Consider the following 18,043-nt stretch of genomic DNA (forward strand, 5'->3'; position numbering starts at 1 on the left):
AGAGCAAAATAGTGTAATTACCAAATTCCTCCAGGACAAAGACGCCTCGAACTGTATTGCACTTTTTAATGTGATTCAGCTCTATGAAAACCTGCAAGAGAAGGAGGGAGGGCGGGGTAAGGCCCAGAGGCTCTCCCCCTGCCCCACGAAGCCCACTCTCCCAGCTCTAGCCCGCCCCCACACAGAAGACCTAGTTCCCAAAGGGAGGACCAAAGAATCCACACACACACAACTCAAAAGCGCTAAGAAGCGAAGACAGCAGAAAGGGCATGTACCTTCCGCTCCTGGCCGGAGGAGAAAGCATGGGAGAGAAATGAAGGCGTTAGTTTTAATGGTCAAACCCAACCCGAAGGCCCCTCTGCTGTCCTGGGCTGCCCGCCCGTACCCTCTGCCCAGGGCAGCGCTCAGAGGACACGGTGCCCCAGGGGTCTCCCCACTCAGCCCATCAGCTCTCTACCCTTCCATGCATCCTCCTCCGGCGCAGAGGGCTGGCACGGGCGCAAAGCTCCCCTCAGACTGTCCTTGGGGTGGGAGGTGTTGGTATCTTCCTTGAAACAAAATCCAGGCTCTCCCCCAGAAGTATGTGGTGATATAACAACAGCTACCTCTGAGGAGCAGCCACTAGGAGCTCCACAAATCCTACTTGTGATCCTTACATCTATGTGGCCCAGCGTGCAGCAGTACCCTCCTTTTCGAGACGAGGACACAGGATCAGAAAGTTTCTCTGCCCGTACTGAAGCTGGGCTCTGAACCCAAGCTCATCCTGCCTCTGGAGTCCCACTTATCACCCCAGTTGGGGTCAGACTCTCCCAGAGAGTCCAATGCTTCCTCAACTCCGAAGGGTTGTTAGATGGTGGAAGACGGGCCCCAGGACCATTATCTCCTTATCAGTCAGGGTCTGACTCCCTCTATCGGCAGGATCTCTCTTCTAGGGCGAAGCCTTAAACTACAGACCAGCTTGTACATGCGGTGTCAATGGTTAGACATGAGGTCAGCCCAGAGGGGCTCTGCCAATGGTGGGACCCAGAGGAGGGCATCTGGTTGCTGTTTAACAAGATCTCTTCTTCGGAAGGTGAGGCCTCAGGGGAAGCCTCTAAATGCAGTCAGAAGCCTGCTTCCCCAAGAAGTGCTGGTACCTTCATGTTTCAGAAAAGTACTTGAGTAAACCTCTCTTTGGGCTGACCCTAAGGTCTCAAGTATACTATTTAATATATTAATGTCATCACTGATAGTAAATACACTGCTGATGGTACTGCCCAGTACTGTCCTAAGAGAAGGAGCACTAAAATGGCAACGGAGGAAGAAAGCCAGAGTCCAGCTGGTTATCGCCCCCGAGTATCTGCTGCCTGGCCAGGGGCTGTGGTGCTTCACACATTCGGACCTGGCTCAGAACCTCAAGGAGAGGAACCAGTACATCAGGGAAGGGGTAGGGAAGGCACTTGTGTGAAGAGTCAGAACTGGGAACGGACCTGGGATGATGCGCTGGCCTCAGAAAGGAATTAGCTTAAGGAATGTCCACTGAGAGAAAAAATATCACTGCGTTAAAAGACCAAGAGAAAAAAAAAGTCAGCTCCTACAGCGAGTCACAATGAGAGAATGATGTGCTCCCCAGTCAAAGGAAGGGGTGTGGGCCTGCGGAGCAGGGGGCAGAGTGGGGACACTCGGAGGCACGAAAAGGAAGAAGGAAGAAGAATCAGCAGGAGAAATTGGCAAATAAACACACATACTCCAGAGAGGAGAGACACAAGCTACTCTCTCTCTCACATACACACACCTACACACACTCACACACACACACACACACACACACACACACACAAGCTTCACACACACCAACAACATGGGAGGCGATCAGCTGGTCTAGACTCTCAAAGCAAAACCACCAAGCAAAGCACACCCTGGGAATAAGGGAAGGCAGACACTGTGCGAAGAAGGGCCAAGTGAGACGCTCCCACTCACACTGTGCGGAGTCTAATGGACGGAGGCAGCCTAGCCACCAAGGCTCTCTCTCTTTCCCAGTCCCCCACAGAGGCTCCCCTTGCAGCTTCAAGGTGGTCACCGACGTCACTGTGCCCTCCCTCTGATTTCTCTCTCTGGTCCAACTGCTCCAATCCTCCCACTGGCCCCAATGGCCCTCGGGCTCACTGGGAAAGCACCAGGACCTGGACACTGAGCCTTACAGCAGGTGCAACAGGGCCAGGAAGCTTGTGCTGCCACTGGCACCTACCTGGTTGTGCATGAACTTGAGATTGATCCCTTCGAGGGTGACCTGCAGCAAGCCACCCTCACCAGTCTTCATGTCCTGCACAGGGAACTCGCCACCTAGTTCAGGGCCTGTGGTGGGGGAGGAGGTTATCAGCTAACTGGGGAAGTGGGGAACCCCACGCCCCACTTCCTTGTCAGGCCTCTGACATTCAGAAGGACGGATACAAATAAACGGAAGGCACTTGCTCGGGGAATCGTTCTCCTCTCACCAGGTTTGATGCTTTGCTGTCGGGCAGCGGCTCGCTCCATGCTATCCTTCACGCAGTAGTACAGCTCGCGACACTGCAGCACGCGGGAGAGAAGCGGCCTGTCATCCGGGCCTCCCGGAGCCCCCCTGCTCTGCTCTCTCATGGCTGCCATGGGCCTGGGCTGAGGCCAGGGCGCCAGAGACAGCTTCATTATCCCACACGACAGCCAGAGGCAAACGTGGGGCTCTAGACACGGACTGTGGAATTTTAACTTCCCTGCAAGAGACTCGACACTTGGCCCCCCAGTGCCCACCCCCAATCCAGAGCTCCCGGGTACCTTCTTAGTATAGAACTTGTTGAGCTGAGTCTCGGAGCCGTTTCTCCGCCACAAGCACAACACCTTGGTCTTGGGACAGTAGGTCATGTTGATGAGCTTCTCGTACCACCAGCGCTCCCGCACCGCCCCGAGGTTACTGCGCAGCACCACGCAGTCGTCGCACACCTGCGGGAGTGCACGGCAGCGCGGTCAGTGGCGCGTCTCTGCGAGGCTGCATCAGCCCGGCTGCGCGACCCCCGCTTCCCCCGGGGGAGGACGGGCGGCTGCTCCCGGGAGCATCCCCGCGGTCCGGTTTTCTGCCTTCTGTTCATAGTCTTTCTTTGGTGGAGGCACAAACACTGAACTGCCGGACACCTGCCCACTATAAGGTTTACTGGAGGAAAAGGCCCTGTGAGCAAGGAAGGAGGCTCAATCAGAGTTTCAATTTTCACTTCAACCAACGTCCATTACCTCTTAGACATTTTAGGCTTAAGAGACTATCTCATACTGCCATGGGCCAACCTTAGGAATCATCTCTGTCAACGAGCACAAAGGCGGAGGATTGTGGCGGACTTAAGCAGGGAGAAAAACGTGGAACCAGTGCATTTTCCAATACTGGCTTGACCGTAGCTCTGCATATATATTTTAATTTAATTCATTTATTCATTTGTTTGTTTTTGTTTATGTTTACTTATTTTTGAAAGAGAGATAGAAACAGAGCACAAATGGGAGAGGAGCAGAGAGAAAGGGACACATAGAATCTGAAGCAGGCTCCAGGCTGTCAGCAGAGCCTGACATGAGGTTCAAACCCACGAACTGTGAGATCATGACCTGAGCCGAAGTCAGACACTTAACCTGACAGAGCTACTCAGGCGCCCCTCTGCATAAATCTTTTAAATAATTAATCATACAAGTGACACATGGGCAATGCTTATTGCAAAATATATTATACAACACAGGAAGATATCAATTAAAAGGCAAAGTCCTCCTTCAAATTCTCTTCTTGTTCAACATTCTCCCTCTAAGATCTGACTGCATTAGGTTTCCGGCTGTCCCATTACTCAGCTGCGTCACCTTGAACAAGTTAGCCTGCATCCAGGTTTCCTCACGTGAAGATTAAATACGTTAACGTGCACAGACTTCTTAGAACAAAGCTAGGCCCATAGGAAGTGCTCTAGAGTTGGATGCTATAACAACACTATAATTACAATATAAGAAATGTAACAATGATTATTATGACCCCATATTCTCAAATCTTTCTCCACACAAGACCATCTTCCCGAGTCCCCAAACCTCTCTCTTCTGGATAGCTCACAGGCAGCACCTCAACCTCATCATGTCCAAATGTGGGGTCAGCATCTCCTCCTGGGTGGATCCTCCTTCTGAGTCCCCTAGTTGAGTATACGGTATCACCATTCACCCGGCTGCCCAGGCCAGACATGAAGGAGTAATGCAGGGCTCTTTCCCCTCCCACTGTACCACTGGGTCCTTTCCCTTCCGTGTCGGATACCCTGGAACTCTCCCCCGCACTGCTCCGGCCATTCATTCCTACTTCTCATAAGTCTAAGCTCAAAGGTCACTTCTGAGGGGTTGTCCATGACTCCTAGACCCTCTGCTGGGTTTTCCCATACTGCCTACTCCCCTCAGCACCTCCTCTCATAACGCTCATCATACATACATACATACATACATTTGTTTCATGAGCTGACTTCCCTGAGGGCTTGTCGACCCTGTAAGGGCAAGAGAAACGATGTAGCCCTTATTCACTGCTGTAACCCCACACCCAGAGTACCTGGCCTATAGTACGAGTTCCATAAATATTAAGTGAATGAAAAAGGAATACACAGGACCACCAGGTTTAACCTACTATGTAAGAGTCACTGAGGCTCAAAAAGCTTTAGGAAGAAAAAGGTCATGGGGGTGCCTGGGTGGCTCAGTTAGTTGAGCATCCAACTCTTAATTTGGGCTCTGGTCATGATTTCATAGTTCATGAGTTCAAGCCCTGCATCAGTCTTTGTGCTGATAGTGTGGGGTCTGCTTGGGATTCTCTCTCTCCCCCTCTATCTCTGCCTCTCCCCTGAGTGCCCTTTCTCTCTCATAAAAAAAAAAAAAAAGGTCATAAAGTAGTTGAGTAGAAATTAGAAACTTGAGTTCTGGTCCCAGTCTGACTCCAGGTGAAAAATGAAGACAACTACCCCCACTTCCCATAACCCTTTAAGAACACCATGTCAAGGAGAGGGGCAGGACAGGTATTTAGAAGAACATAGGATTTCTAGGCTTGAAAGATGACGGTGGTAATGTATCATACTTGCCTCTGCTGCTGGTGGAGGTGTGAACTGGTATGGTGTTTGGGATGGCAATTTGGCAGAATCTATAAAAATTTTATTTATTAAAAAATGTTTTTTAATATTTATTTATTTTTGAGAGAGAGAGAGCGAGCGAGCACAAGTGGGGGAGGGGCAGAGAGAGAGGGAGACACAGAATCCAAAGCAGGCTCCAGGCTCTGAGCTGTCAGCACAGAGCCTGACACGGGGCTTGAACTCATGAACCACCAGATCGTGACCTAAGTCAAAGTCGGACACTTAACTGAATGAGCCACCCAGGCGTCCCTATAAAAAATTTAAATGTATATAAGCTTGATCCAGAAATTTCACACTAAGAATCTAGTCTGTAGAAGTTCTCATGTGAGTGTGCAAAGACATACAGTTAAGTATATTCAATTAAGCATTATTTTTTTTAAGTGGGAAGGACTAGTTGAACAACTGTTATACATCCACATAACACTTGATGGCTAAGCATCCATTAAAAAACAAAGACAAGGGGACATGGCTGGCTCAGTGAAGCACACAACTCTTAATCTCAGGGTTGTGAGTTAGAGCCCCACATTGAGTGTAAAGCTTACTTAATGAAAAGAAAGGAAAGAAAAGAAAAGGGGAAGGGACAGGAGGAAAGAAAAAGAAAAAAGAGGGGCCCTTGGGTGGCTCAGTCGGTTAAGTGTCTGACTTGTGATTTCGACTCTGGTCCTGATCTTATGGGTTGTGGGCTCAAGCCTCTTATCAGATTCCATGCGCTGTCAGCTTGAAGTCTGCTTGGGATTCTCTCTCTCTCTCTTTTTCTCTCTCTGCCCCTTCCCCGCTTGTGCATGCACACACTCTCATATACATAATTTTTTTTAAAAAGAGATGAAAAAAGAAAAAAAAGGAAAAACAAAGACAGATCTATATGTAGACATGGAAAGATGTCAGTCATAAATTAAGTGAAAAAAATCAAGTAATGTAACAATATTTGTAGTTTGATGCCACTTTTGTAAACACTAATACAAAATTACATATAAGTAAATTGTATTTATAGAAATATGCATTTTTAAAAATCACCCCAAACTCTTTGACAGTGGTTACTTCTGGAACATAGTACTGGAAGGAAGTGAAGGGAAACTTTTTATTTCATTTACTTCTACATGGTTTGAAACTTTCACAGCATACACTGTTCTACTTTTGTAATTAAAAAAAAGGGTAATACAGAGGATTTCTTAAAAGTCTTTGCAAATTGCTCTCCGAGTGATCATGCAGCCAGCAGGCTGTGCAGAGATGAGGAAGGCTAAGTCAGTAAGCTAACCACAGTAGGTGACAGTGAGACACAGAGAAGGATCTATGAGGTGACAGATCCATTCCATGCTCCAGGAACTTGATATGAGGCTCCCCTGTATGGTGGTGAGAGTTAGTCCTGTACTTCAAGGAACCTTCTGGATTTCTTTTTTCAAAGGAAAAGGAAAGGGTGAGAATCACCTGCCACCTCTGGTGGCAGCTGTCCTAGGTCAGCCCTCAGCTCGAGGAGACACCTGGCCAAATTCTAAAGCTTCACGGTGACGTGAAAATGACTCCCTTCTCCACTACACCAGGATGCGTGGTCCTGCTTCAGGGCAGAACTCCTGCCCCATGTTTGATAAACTACTTGTTCCAAAAGCTGTGACTGTGAAAATCAAACTCAACTAAGCCAAAAGGAAACAATACTTGTAAAAATTAGTTAATTTCACTACTCTATATGTAAGAGTTGTACTTTGTCCTACAATTATGTAGAAGAGATTCATTTTGGGGCTGCCTGGGTGGCTCAGTTGGTTGAGCGTCTGACTTCGGCTCAGGTCATAATCTCACAGTTCATAGGTTTGAGCCCCACATCTGAGCTGTCAGCACAGAGCCTGGAGCCTGCTTCAGATTCTGTGTGTGTCTCTGCCCCTCCCCTGCTCACTCTCTGTCTCTCTCTCTCTCTCTCAAAATAAACATTTAAAAAAATGAAGAGATTTATTTTAAAATTAAAAATATAGAAATAAAGAAAACATAGCCAACTGCCTTTACAATCCTGGCAGTAAGGCAGGTTTTTCTTTTCTTTCTTTTTTAGTGTTTATTTATTTTTGAGAGAGCCCAAGCCGGGGAGGGGCAGAGAGAGAGGGAGACAGAGGACATGAAATGGGCTCTGAGCCATCAGCACAGAGCCTGCTGTGAGGCTCGAACCCATAAACTGTGAGCTCATTACCTGAGCTGAAGTCTGATGTTCAACAGACTGAACCACCCAGGTGTCCCAAGGAAGGTTTTTCTATCTCTGACTCAAAACCCAGAAATGATTAAAATTAAATAGTATTAAACTATTAAAAATTGTAGTTAATTAATTCAACTACATAAAAGTAAAAAAAATTCTGCATGGCAAAAAAGACACAAGCAAACTCAGAGGACTCATGAGGAACTTCACAGTGGATAGATCAGGCTGCCCACATCTAAACCCACTGATCACCAGGATGGAGATGACCAAATGGGGCCACAGGCAATATACAGCACCGCCCACCAAGCACTCCTGCCCAAATACCGAACCTGAAGCTCATCAAACCTCTAGATTGAACTGCCAATCTGCAAAAAATACAAGTGATGGAGAAACATGTTAACACCAAAGAGATGCAATCAGATGTAATCGGCAAAAAATCTAGAATGTGAGATACTCCATATGGCACATTCTTCAACAAAATAAATGGCACAGTGGGAAGGGAACTATTATATGTTAAGAGACACCTCAGAGGCATAGCTACCAAAATCATTAGTGCGTTTTTTCCTTTCGTTCAGCGATGCCACTCTGAGTTCTTAGATCACCCGCCCGTGTGAGAAAGGAAGCAGCACGGCGTCACGCAGAGCAGCACTATTAGCAATAGTACGAACGTGGAGGAGAAGCAGGGGTACATAGATACTGACTGGTTAAATCAACTATGGAACAATCACACCGTGGACTGTGATGCAGCTGTAAGAAGAATCAGAACCAGAGGAGAAAGAGTCATCGTAATAACGTACAGGGACAGATGGTGACTACACTTATCATGGTGAGCGCTGTGTGATGCACAGAACTGTTGAATCACGATGCTATAGACCTGACACTAATATAACATTGTCAAATCTTCTTCAGCTAAAAGAAAAAAACCATGAGAACCCTCTGTTTGTACTGACATAGAGACCTCTAAGATATGTTCAATGAGAAAATCAAGGTACAGATCAATGGATATGATTGGATATGATGCACTACCTTTCTGTAAGAAAGAAGAAAATTAAGAATGGATGTTCACATTTTATTGTGTTTGTATGAATTACCACTGGAAGAAACAAAGAAAATCAATAAAAGCGGTTACCTACAGGAGGGAGGGGTGAAGCGGATGGGAAATTGAGAGGAAGGGGGTAAGAAAGAGAACAAGACGTCCCCAGGCCTACCATTTTAGTTGTCTTGACTTACGAACAATGTGACTACATCATCTATTCAATATATATTTAAAAGAAACGGTGGGGAATCATCTATTATATCATTTGCATAAGAGCCTGACAATTTAATGAGATAAGTGGGAGAAATATTCTGGTATCAGTTCTAGGAGTTCCTGTGACTCCCAAACGTTCCTGGTCTTTTGGAAAAGACGTCTGAACTCGCACGAACTGGCACGTACCTCCATGAAGAAGATATCTCCGTTCGTGTCTGTCCCCGCATGTACCACGAATGTCTGCTTCTTCATGTGCCGGCTGCCACTGGACCGGATAGAGAGGTCACGTCCATTCTGAGAAAGAAGAGATCTGTTAGAGACGTCCATAGTCTCTCTCACAGAGCTCTCTGGGCCAAGAATGCCACTCTGTCCCCACCCACTTCAGCAATAAATTCCTACCAGATTACTCAGCACAGTGCCATCTGCTGGCTATAGGGCACCAGGGACATGGTCTCAAACTTTTTGGTCTTAGGACTCCTAGATCTCTTAAAAATTATTGACGATCCCCAAGAGCTTATGTTTATGGGGGTTATACTTATAGATATTTGCCATACTAGAAGTTAAAGCTGAAAAAATTAAATATTAATTCATTTTAAAGTAATTTATCATTCATTAATAATATATCCATGACATGGTAATATAAATAAGTTTAAAATAACAACCATATTGCCCCCACATGCACCCAAAAATGAGATGACTGCTGCCACTATTTTACATTTTGCACATCTCTTCAATTTTTGGCTTTAAAAAAATGGCTGGATTCTCATATTTGCTTCTGCATTCAATCCATTGTGATATGTTGCTTTGGTTCAGGTATATCAAGAAAATCTGGTCTCACAAATACGTATTTGGAAAAGGGAGGAGGGTTTTTTTTTTATTTTAGAGAGACACAGTGAGAGCATGAGTGGGGGAGAGGGGCTTGATCCCACAACCCTGAGATCACAAAATCAAGAGTCGGATGCTCATCAACTGATAAATGGATAAAGAAGATGTGGTATATACACACACACACACACACACAATGGAATACTATTTGGTGATGAAAACGAATGACATCTTGCCATTTGCAACAATGAGGATGCAACTGCAGAGTATTATGCTAAGTGAAATAAGTCAGTCAGAGAAAGACAGATAACATATGATTTCACTTATACTTGGAATTTGAGAAACTCAAAAGATGAACATAGGGGAAGGGAAGGAAAAATAAGATAAAAACAGAGAGGGAGGTAAACCATAAGAGATAAAAACAGAGAGGGAGGTAAACCATAAGAGACTTAAATACGGAAAACAAACTGAGGATTCCTGGACGGAAGTGGGGGGTGGGTGATGGGCATTAAAGAGGGCACTTTTCAGGCTCAGCACTGTGTGTCGCATATAAGAGATCAATTATGGGTTCTACTCCTGAAGCCAACACTACAAGGTATGTTAACTAACTTGAAAATAAATTAATAAAAGAAGAAAAAAAGAGTTGGATGCCCAACCAGCTGAGCCACCCGGGCTCCCCTGAACATTTCGTACTTTGTTATATTAAATCCATTTGTCTGCCTTACATTTTGAGTGGACCTTTACTCATACTTGAATTTGTAACACGAATTCCACACACTGGTCTCTTGGAAAATACTGGTTTAAGTTATGCAGCTCTTCCAAATATTGACACATTTCATTACAGAATATAAAAAAAAAATCACATTTATTAATGTCATCAATGTAGTTGAGGTACCTGGATGGCTCAGTTGTTTGAGCGTCCAACTATCGATTTTGGCTCAGGTTGTGATCCCAGGGTTGTGGGATTGAGCCCCATATCAAGCTCTACGCTGAGCAGAGAGCCTGCTTAAGATTCTCTCTCTCCCCTCTGCCCCTCTCCCAAGCTTGCTCTCTCAAAAAAAAAAAATCTGGGGTGCCTGGGTGGCTCAGTCAGTTAAGTGTCTGCTCAGGTCATGATCTTGTGGTTCATGGGTTCGAGCCCCACACTGGACTCTGTGTTGACAGCTCAGAGCCTGAAGCCTGCTTCAGATTCTGTGTCTCCCTCTCTCTCTGCCCCTCCCCTGCTCATGCAAGCGCTCTCTTTCTCTCAAAATAAATACGCATTAAAAAAAAGAGTTAAAAAAAATCTTATTTAAAAAAGTATCAATCTCATTAGAAATGCCTTTAATATTAGGAAGACTGAAGCTTAAGAGTCTCCCAAATAAATACCCAACTCTGAGTAACCATTCTTTCAAGTAAAAATAACATCCCACTACCGAAGCTCACAGTTCACCTTGCAACTCAAACTATCACAAATTGGTTTTCCTTGAAACAATCATATTTTGGTTTGTAGCGTGTTTTCTGTATATTTCTCATTCTGTCACATGAAATATTAAAAAGATGTATAATCAAAGATCAGATTTAACAAAATTAATGAATTTTAACTCTTTCATCAAGAACACTCATAAGTGAAACAATTTTTCTTTCTCTCTTTTTTTAACTGGAGCGCACTCCAACGGCTCCCAGCCTGGTTTAGAGCCACTGCCTCACGGTGTGAAGGGCTCCAGTGGTCGTACCTATCACTGCTCTTGTCCCATCAGCACAAATGTCACTCTGGTAAAAAACGCAAAGAACATCTTACTGTTATGAGGAAAGTAGTTTTCCAGCTTGTGGATCCTCAGGAGTCCACGGACCAAGTGTTGAAATGGCTGCACTAGGATGGTTTTCGGACAGAGAATCCTGTCACAGAACAGGAAGACTAAACCCTCATCTAGACTCAACACCCTGTATTTATTTATTTATTTTAATGCGTATTTATTTTTGAGAGAGAGAGAGAGAGAGAGAGAGAGACAGACTGTGAACAGGGAAGAGACAGAGGCAAAGGAAGACATAGAATCAGAAGCAGGCTCCAGGCTCTGAGCTGGTAGCTCAGAGCCTGATGTGGGGCTCCAACTCATGAACTGCGAGGTCGTGACCTGAGCTGAAGTTCGATGCACAATCAACTGGGCCACGAAGGCACTCCACAAAACCCAGTTTTTAAAACATGGTTTTCTGAAAACATACAAGCCAAGAAATGACCTGTGGGGAAACCTGTGCCCTGGGCGACAAGGCCCAAGTCTGGAAGCCGACAAGCGCAGTGGGAAGGGAGCCTAAGGATCGGCCCAGCTCTGCTTACCAGGTTTGCCAGCTGATCAAGCACTTCATTGATTTGCTGGCTGTACACAAGCCCAATATGGGACTTTCCCATCAGGCGCCTCACCTTCTTCCGGATGTCATTCTTGTTTACCTGGAAAGCCAAAACAGGATCTTAATGAGGGATCTCCTCTTTCAAATGAGGTAGAGGGAACATACAGCAAGTTTCCAACCATTTGAGACAATTCAGAGTCCACAACGCTGAATAGGGGAGAAAATATTCAACCGTCTATTCTGCCCACAGGCTGGGAAGGAAAACCTTGGTTCTGTCTCTAGGTGGCTTCTGCAGAAAAGTCGTTTAGAGTAGGTCTGGTTCAAGCGGACAGGGGTTCAAGGAGACACTTCCTCCCTATCCCTAACCAGTACCACAATGTTCACCCCTAAAGGAGCCCTGGAATCCCCTGGGGCTCCTCAGAGTATAGTTGAGAAATGATGCTTTAGAGCAGTGACATTCTGGCTCGGCTGTGCAGACGCCTTCCCAGGGCTCGGGATCATCGCTCCTTCCCGAGCAGTTACCTGGTACCCCCGGAGCTCTCCAGAACGGAGTGAGCCTTACGGCAGAAAATGAAACAAACTAAGTCAGCCGGTAGGATGTTCTCGTTCTCTGCATCTGATCAACCCATCCCTTCATATTTAAGGAGGGGAGAACAGGAGGAGGAAAAACCCAGGGGCTCACTCTCAAAACAGCCCTCTTCTACCCACCAACCCCAAACTCATGTTTCCCTTGCAAAGCAAGACTCCTCTATTTGGTAACTTCTTCTTCCACAGCCAAAACAACCAAGTACAACCAAGTCAAGCTAGAACGTACCATTAATTATTTAACGAGTAGCTCTTTTTACATCTATGGAAAATTATATATGATAAAGCGCTCGTGCTAAAAAATGAATTCTGACTCTTCTTTCTAAGGTTTTAGAAAGTAATACTTAAAATTTTTTTTTCATCCATTGTATTCTGTGGGGAGTTCTACTGGCATCCGAGAACTACTAGCAAAGGAAGCCCATTTAAACTTGAAAAGAAACAAATGGTATAGAATCACTAATCATGTTTACAATATTCCTTAGCACAACAGCCTGGCCGCTTTAGACAAATGAATCATGTGTGAGCTAGAGCTCAAACTCTCTGTTAGGAAGAAAGCCCTAGGAAGAGGCGAGGAGGACTTCCCAAAAGTCCCAGAATGTAAGACTCGCCCTTCTGGCATCAGCAGTCGATGGGCACAAGCAAAATCGGCACCACCTTCATCAGCAGCATGTAGGAGATGAGGTTGTGCAAAAGCGTGGCCAGCAAACGGTCTTCATCATCCTCTAGACGCTTCCGGTCATGTTCTCCCAGGGACAGGTACCTAAGCAGGGGGCCAGGGACAAGTCAGCCCTCAGAGGGGAGACCCCAGAACTAACTCAGAAGAGGCTGAGTTCGCATTTCCCAAGCATCTGCTAAGTCTTACCTATCGATCATTTCCTGGGGACCCTGGTCCATACCCATCCCTTCTCTCTCCAGCATCACGGCGTCTAAGAACGCATCTTCCCAGAACTGCATTTGGTCCCATAAAGTAGAACGTTCTTTGCCTGTACAGAATAGAATTTTTCTAGGGGCTTATTTAACATATAAAGAATATAGCTGCCAAACCAAAATAAAGAGTCAACTCCAGATAGAAGGGACAAATTCTAGGACAAAGCAAACAGAAGCCTCTCCACCCCAGAACTAGCATTTGGCCACCAGCCCCAGCTCCTCCAAGTGAGGCGCAGTCCCTCCCGAGGAGGAGGGATGCACACAGCACACAAAGAAAGGTGGTTACTTATAGAAAAGGTCTCCATAGCCGCATCCTCTAACTGGTCCCACATCGATCCTTTGTCCCTTCCTGCCCATTTGTGAGCGGGAAGGACCATGGTAGCAAGAAAGGAAAGACACACAGACAGAAAGACAGAGGCTGTTGATTAATACCAAAATCCAGGCTTTTCCAGAGCTCACCCACCGCTATTTACAGACCCAGTGAGTCGCTTGCTTCAGATATAAAAACACCCTCTCACATCAGCACTGAGATCGGCTCAAAGCTAAGCAGCTAGTTATTCAGCGTCACCCTCTTCCCCAGCTGAGTCCAGCTTTCTCCCGGTGCAAGATGCCTGCCCAGTCTGTTTCTCACCTAGGAGTCCCTCGTAGAGATAGACTCGCTGGCTTACATCTTCAGAAGAGCGAACTGGGCTGCCCACCAGCTTCTCCTTTACACTGGGCTTCAAGCTGTGGGCTTTCCCCTACAAAGAAGAGGTGGCTGGTCAGCTGCCCGAGGTAGCGATGGATAGGGCAAAGTGAGCCACCAGCTCACGAAGAGGCTCACACACCTGTTACCTTCCATTAGCCACATACACTCAAGAGTCCTGCTTCGGCTCCTCTGCTTGCCCCCAAGGATTTGATCAGAAGTCAGTCTGATAATGCTGCCTTCTGTTACTGCCTCCTAAAACTTGCAATCACGTTTTCATTTTGCTTATCTTTACCCTTTAGTCTCTATAAGATCATTTACTCTTAAAAAAAATAAAAATAAAAAAGGCAAATTCTCCATAGCCGCATGATGCAGTAGAAAGAACACTGGTTTTGAAGTCAGACTGACTGAGGTTCAGATCCTGTCTCTTACTAGCTGTGTGACCTTAGGCATCAAACTCGGATTCTCTGAGTCTCATTTTCCTCACTTATATAAAGGGAAGGTTACGTATCATGTACCTCACAGGACCATTACAGAAATTAAGTTAGAAAATGTATATAAAGCACTTAATAAGGCGTGGCACATGGGATTGATAAATGTTAATTTCCTCTTTCCTACTGTCTCTTAGAAATATCACTAACTTTATCTGCCACTGCTGCAACGGCAGACTTTCTAATCATTCAAAAAAGATTTTCAACTGGGTAAGAGGCAGGTTTCATGCCCCTTTCATGACTCCTGCAACAGCATAAGCAGAGAAGCAACCGACCAAAGGTTATTAGGCAATACCTAATTAGTGTGCCTAAATGCCAGTCTCCAGATTCATAGCCCAATTCTTGGTTCAATGAACCATACTGACTTAATCCAATTTATTTCTTGCTGTTTAGCCTTCTTTTGAGCCAAGAAATTTAGGTAATTATTCTCAGCAACTCAGCTGTACAAAAAAGCCCTTGCCCACCAGCACAGGACAAGTAAGAATTTGTCTCTACAAGGTGCTCAGAAAGGCAGCACATAGCTGAATGGCTTTATGCAAGACTGCTACCCCATATTATCTATCTTAACTTCCAGAATGGAGGTACACGGGAAGGATTTAAAATACTCTCATTAAAATGCTCTATTTAGACTCAAGGAAAGTTAAGGTCCATTAACTTCAATGGCTCTGCTGACTTTCCATCCCATTGGCCACCTTCACTCAGGGATGTCTTCTGCTCTATTAGAAACACATACAACAGAAAGCCCTGAGGGTGGGAATGATCACCAGTGTTAAATATTTGATTGCATTTAAATTTCATCTTCCATTCTCCCCACAGACCAAAGAGAAGGACTTATAAACCCCTGTAGGGAATATCCATTCTCGACTCTAATAAAGTGGCAAGGGTAGCAGAGTGCTCAGTGCTGCCTAAAGGGGCATATATACACCAAAATGTAGGGTGTCTAAAGGAAAAAACTAAACAGAATTAATTTAATTCCAACTGATCACTGGCTTTTTGTATGATGTACGGCAAGTTCTTTTTCTCCTAAGGCTTTGTTCCCCGCACCTGTCAGAAGAGATTAGTCACGGAAACAGTGAATTGCAAACTTCTTCTTTGAGAGAGAATCATGCCTTATTCATTCCTCTTTCTTTAGTACAGAATATAGCATTTAATGAATCACTTAATAGATATTTATTAATGAATGAAAATATCAAAATAACTGTAAAAAGTATACTAAAATAGGGGCGACTGGGTGGCTCAGTTGGTTAGTGTCTAACTCATTTCGGCCCAGGTCATGATCTCACAGTTTGTGAGTTCAAGCCCCATGTCGGGCTCTGTGCTGACATCGCGGGGCCTGCTTGGGATTCTCTGTCTCCCTCTCTGCTCCTCCCCTGATTCTGTGCACATTCTCTCTCACTCTCTCTGTCTCTCAAAAATAAACAAACATTGAAAAAGAAATATACTAAAATAAAATATAATAAAATGGTATTTTGAAGTGCTATATAAAGAGAGAAGTGAGTAGCAGAGAATTAAACTATTCCAGAGCAACAGACAGACTGGTATGCAGTGAGAGTGTAATTGCCCTGACGTTGCCACAAAGTACCTATCACCTTGTCTCCTGTAACCGTGGGGATTATTGCTGCCTAGGATATGAGGCCCTTCTGTGGCTGGGAGGGGAGCGCAACTCCTCAGTGATTCTGGAGAGGGCCCTAAAGTCCCAAGATCATGCAGTCAAATAACTGGAAAAAGATGTGAGAAACATTTTCTTTGAAGCCAAATACGTCAGGATTATCCATTCCTCACATCCTCTTTTCGTTCTAATTGCCCCCTTGACTTTTCATTCTTTTCAAACCCGCTGCCCTCCCATGAAGGAGCTGATCTCCTCTTGTTAGTAAACAAAACTTACAAAGATGGTGCTAGTAGCGGAGTTGGTCTCAATTTCGCTATCAGACAAAGTGCCCCGGGAGCTGGCCAAGTGGGCGCTGCCCTCACCACCTGGTCCGTCACCTGCATTGCTGCTCAGGTCACTGTCTGCGCCAAGGGTCTCTCCAGAACTATTACTCACCTGGAAAGGAAAAAAGGTAGTCAGGGATACTCCCCAGGGAAGCGTTCCCAGAAATGCCCAGCGGTTAGAGCTCTCTACTGCCATAAAAAAGGCCCTGAACTTCAAAGGTGTGTCAGACAGCCTCTGGAAGTACCTTCTTTACAAGATGAGGTGCCCTGGGTGAAATCTCGGGCTCTGATGCCATGCATACAAACCTAGGACAGGTGAACATCTCCACTGTGAGAACCAAGCTGACACAAGACTAAGAGCCTCCGAAGGAGAAAGCGGCCCCCTTTTCCAGAGGGGAGCTCACACCCCACCCACCAAGATGCCAATGTGGTGTTCCCCTACCACGGTGCTAACTTCAGAGTCCTGACTTGAGCTTCGGATCATAACAGCTGGACTCACACCAATGACAGAGTCTGGATCAGTCCTCTGAAACGACATGGGGACTCAGACACATTAGAGGGGGTGTCCCATCTACTCTCAGTTTCTCTAAGAAATACTGTATCTTCTTCCTTCTCCCCATCCCCAGCCTGCTATTACCATTCCTAAGCAGGCCATGAGAAGTTTATTTTTTCCTGAATATAAAATATACATGACTTACATAATAAAAAGTAATAAACCCTAAAGAAATATATACTCACTATAGAAAATACAAGAAAGAACAAAGAAACAAAAATAAACCATAAATCTACCACTGACATTAATCACTGTTAAGGTTTCGGAACATTTCCTTTCAGTCTTTTCTACATACATTTTAAAAATAAAATGGGGATCACACTGCATGTAGCTTTGTAAAGCATTTCCCCATGTTGCTACATTTTTTAAAACAGTCAATAGATGTTAATATCATAGTACACGGATGTATTATACTTATTCCATCATTCCCCTATCACTGGGCGTGTGTGTTGTTTTGAGATTGTCTTTTTCTTTTTTTTTAACTTAAAGACGTATTCTGAGAGAGCAAATTTAATGCTCACAATTCTTAACAAGGTCATCACAAACCTGGGAACCAGATGTGAGGCTCACGCCACTGTCTGCGCTGATCTGGGACTTCTTCTCCTCTGTCTCACCGAGGTCAAAGATGGGTTTGATCGCGTCAGGCCCTGGGTAGGGGAAGACCTCCATCGCCCAGTGCACACACACAAGGGGCAGGCTGGCGAAGGGAGGGGGCGGCAGCACAGCCTGGTCCCAGACCTGTGTTGGCGTGTCCCAGTCACCTTCCCAGGGACTGCCCCCACCTCAGGCCCCACTGGAAGAAGTCCCCACATGCCTTAAGGACCAAGTGGGACAAATTAAACCTGGTCTCAAGGGGCTGTGCAGCCATCTTCGCAACCTGAGAAAATTCTGAGCAAGTCATTCTAAGCCAAAAAGTTCCACAACCAAATCGTCTAAACCACATTCCACTATACTCAGAGTCAGAGCTTTACTGGTGTGTGCAACCGGTTATGGGTCCCCAGGCCCCTTGGTGCTTCCCCAGCAAACATGTCTAAAGGGGCTAGAAAAAGGATAGGCCCAATGAGATACAGAAACACCAGCTGTTTCTGTGGACACGGCCTACCCCAACCCTGCAACTTCTACATTTGAGATTTTAAAAAACCCACACACTGTCATTTTTCCCCGCCCGC

The 18,043-nt window shown here is 45.5% G+C and overlaps 1 protein-coding gene across 25 annotated transcripts in view; it reads right to left on the reverse strand.

Moving 5' to 3' along the window:
• The window catches only part of MADD (MAP kinase activating death domain), a 41,287-nt gene that overhangs the window by 3,257 nt on the left and 19,987 nt on the right, over window positions 1-18,043 (reverse strand). For 8 of the 25 annotated variants that reach the window (XM_029957074.1, XM_029957086.1, XM_029957084.1 and 5 more), the window contains 14 exons: window positions 17,421-17,521; window positions 16,764-16,847; window positions 16,275-16,433; window positions 13,845-13,953; window positions 13,500-13,562; window positions 13,149-13,269; window positions 12,941-13,046; window positions 11,691-11,801; window positions 8,738-8,845; window positions 2,791-2,955; window positions 2,475-2,547; window positions 2,228-2,334; window positions 276-284; window positions 22-91 (listed from right to left, as the gene is read on the reverse strand). In XM_029957074.1, coding sequence (XP_029812934.1) covers window positions 22-91; window positions 276-284; window positions 2,228-2,334; window positions 2,475-2,547; window positions 2,791-2,955; window positions 8,738-8,845; window positions 11,691-11,801; window positions 12,941-13,046; window positions 13,149-13,269; window positions 13,500-13,562; window positions 13,845-13,953; window positions 16,275-16,433; window positions 16,764-16,847; window positions 17,421-17,521 — 1,386 coding nt within the window. The remainder of the gene's footprint in view (window positions 1-21; window positions 92-275; window positions 285-2,227; window positions 2,335-2,474; window positions 2,548-2,790; window positions 2,956-8,737; window positions 8,846-11,690; window positions 11,802-12,940; window positions 13,047-13,148; window positions 13,270-13,499; window positions 13,563-13,844; window positions 13,954-16,274; window positions 16,434-16,763; window positions 16,848-17,420; window positions 17,522-18,043) is intronic. The other 17 variants (XM_029957093.1, XM_029957083.1, XM_029957095.1 and 14 more) reach the window with 11 other exon arrangements.

The sequence above is a fragment of the Suricata suricatta genome, chromosome 11 (genome assembly GCF_006229205.1).
Source record: "Suricata suricatta isolate VVHF042 chromosome 11, meerkat_22Aug2017_6uvM2_HiC, whole genome shotgun sequence".
NCBI classification, from domain to species: domain Eukaryota; kingdom Metazoa; phylum Chordata; class Mammalia; order Carnivora; family Herpestidae; genus Suricata; species Suricata suricatta.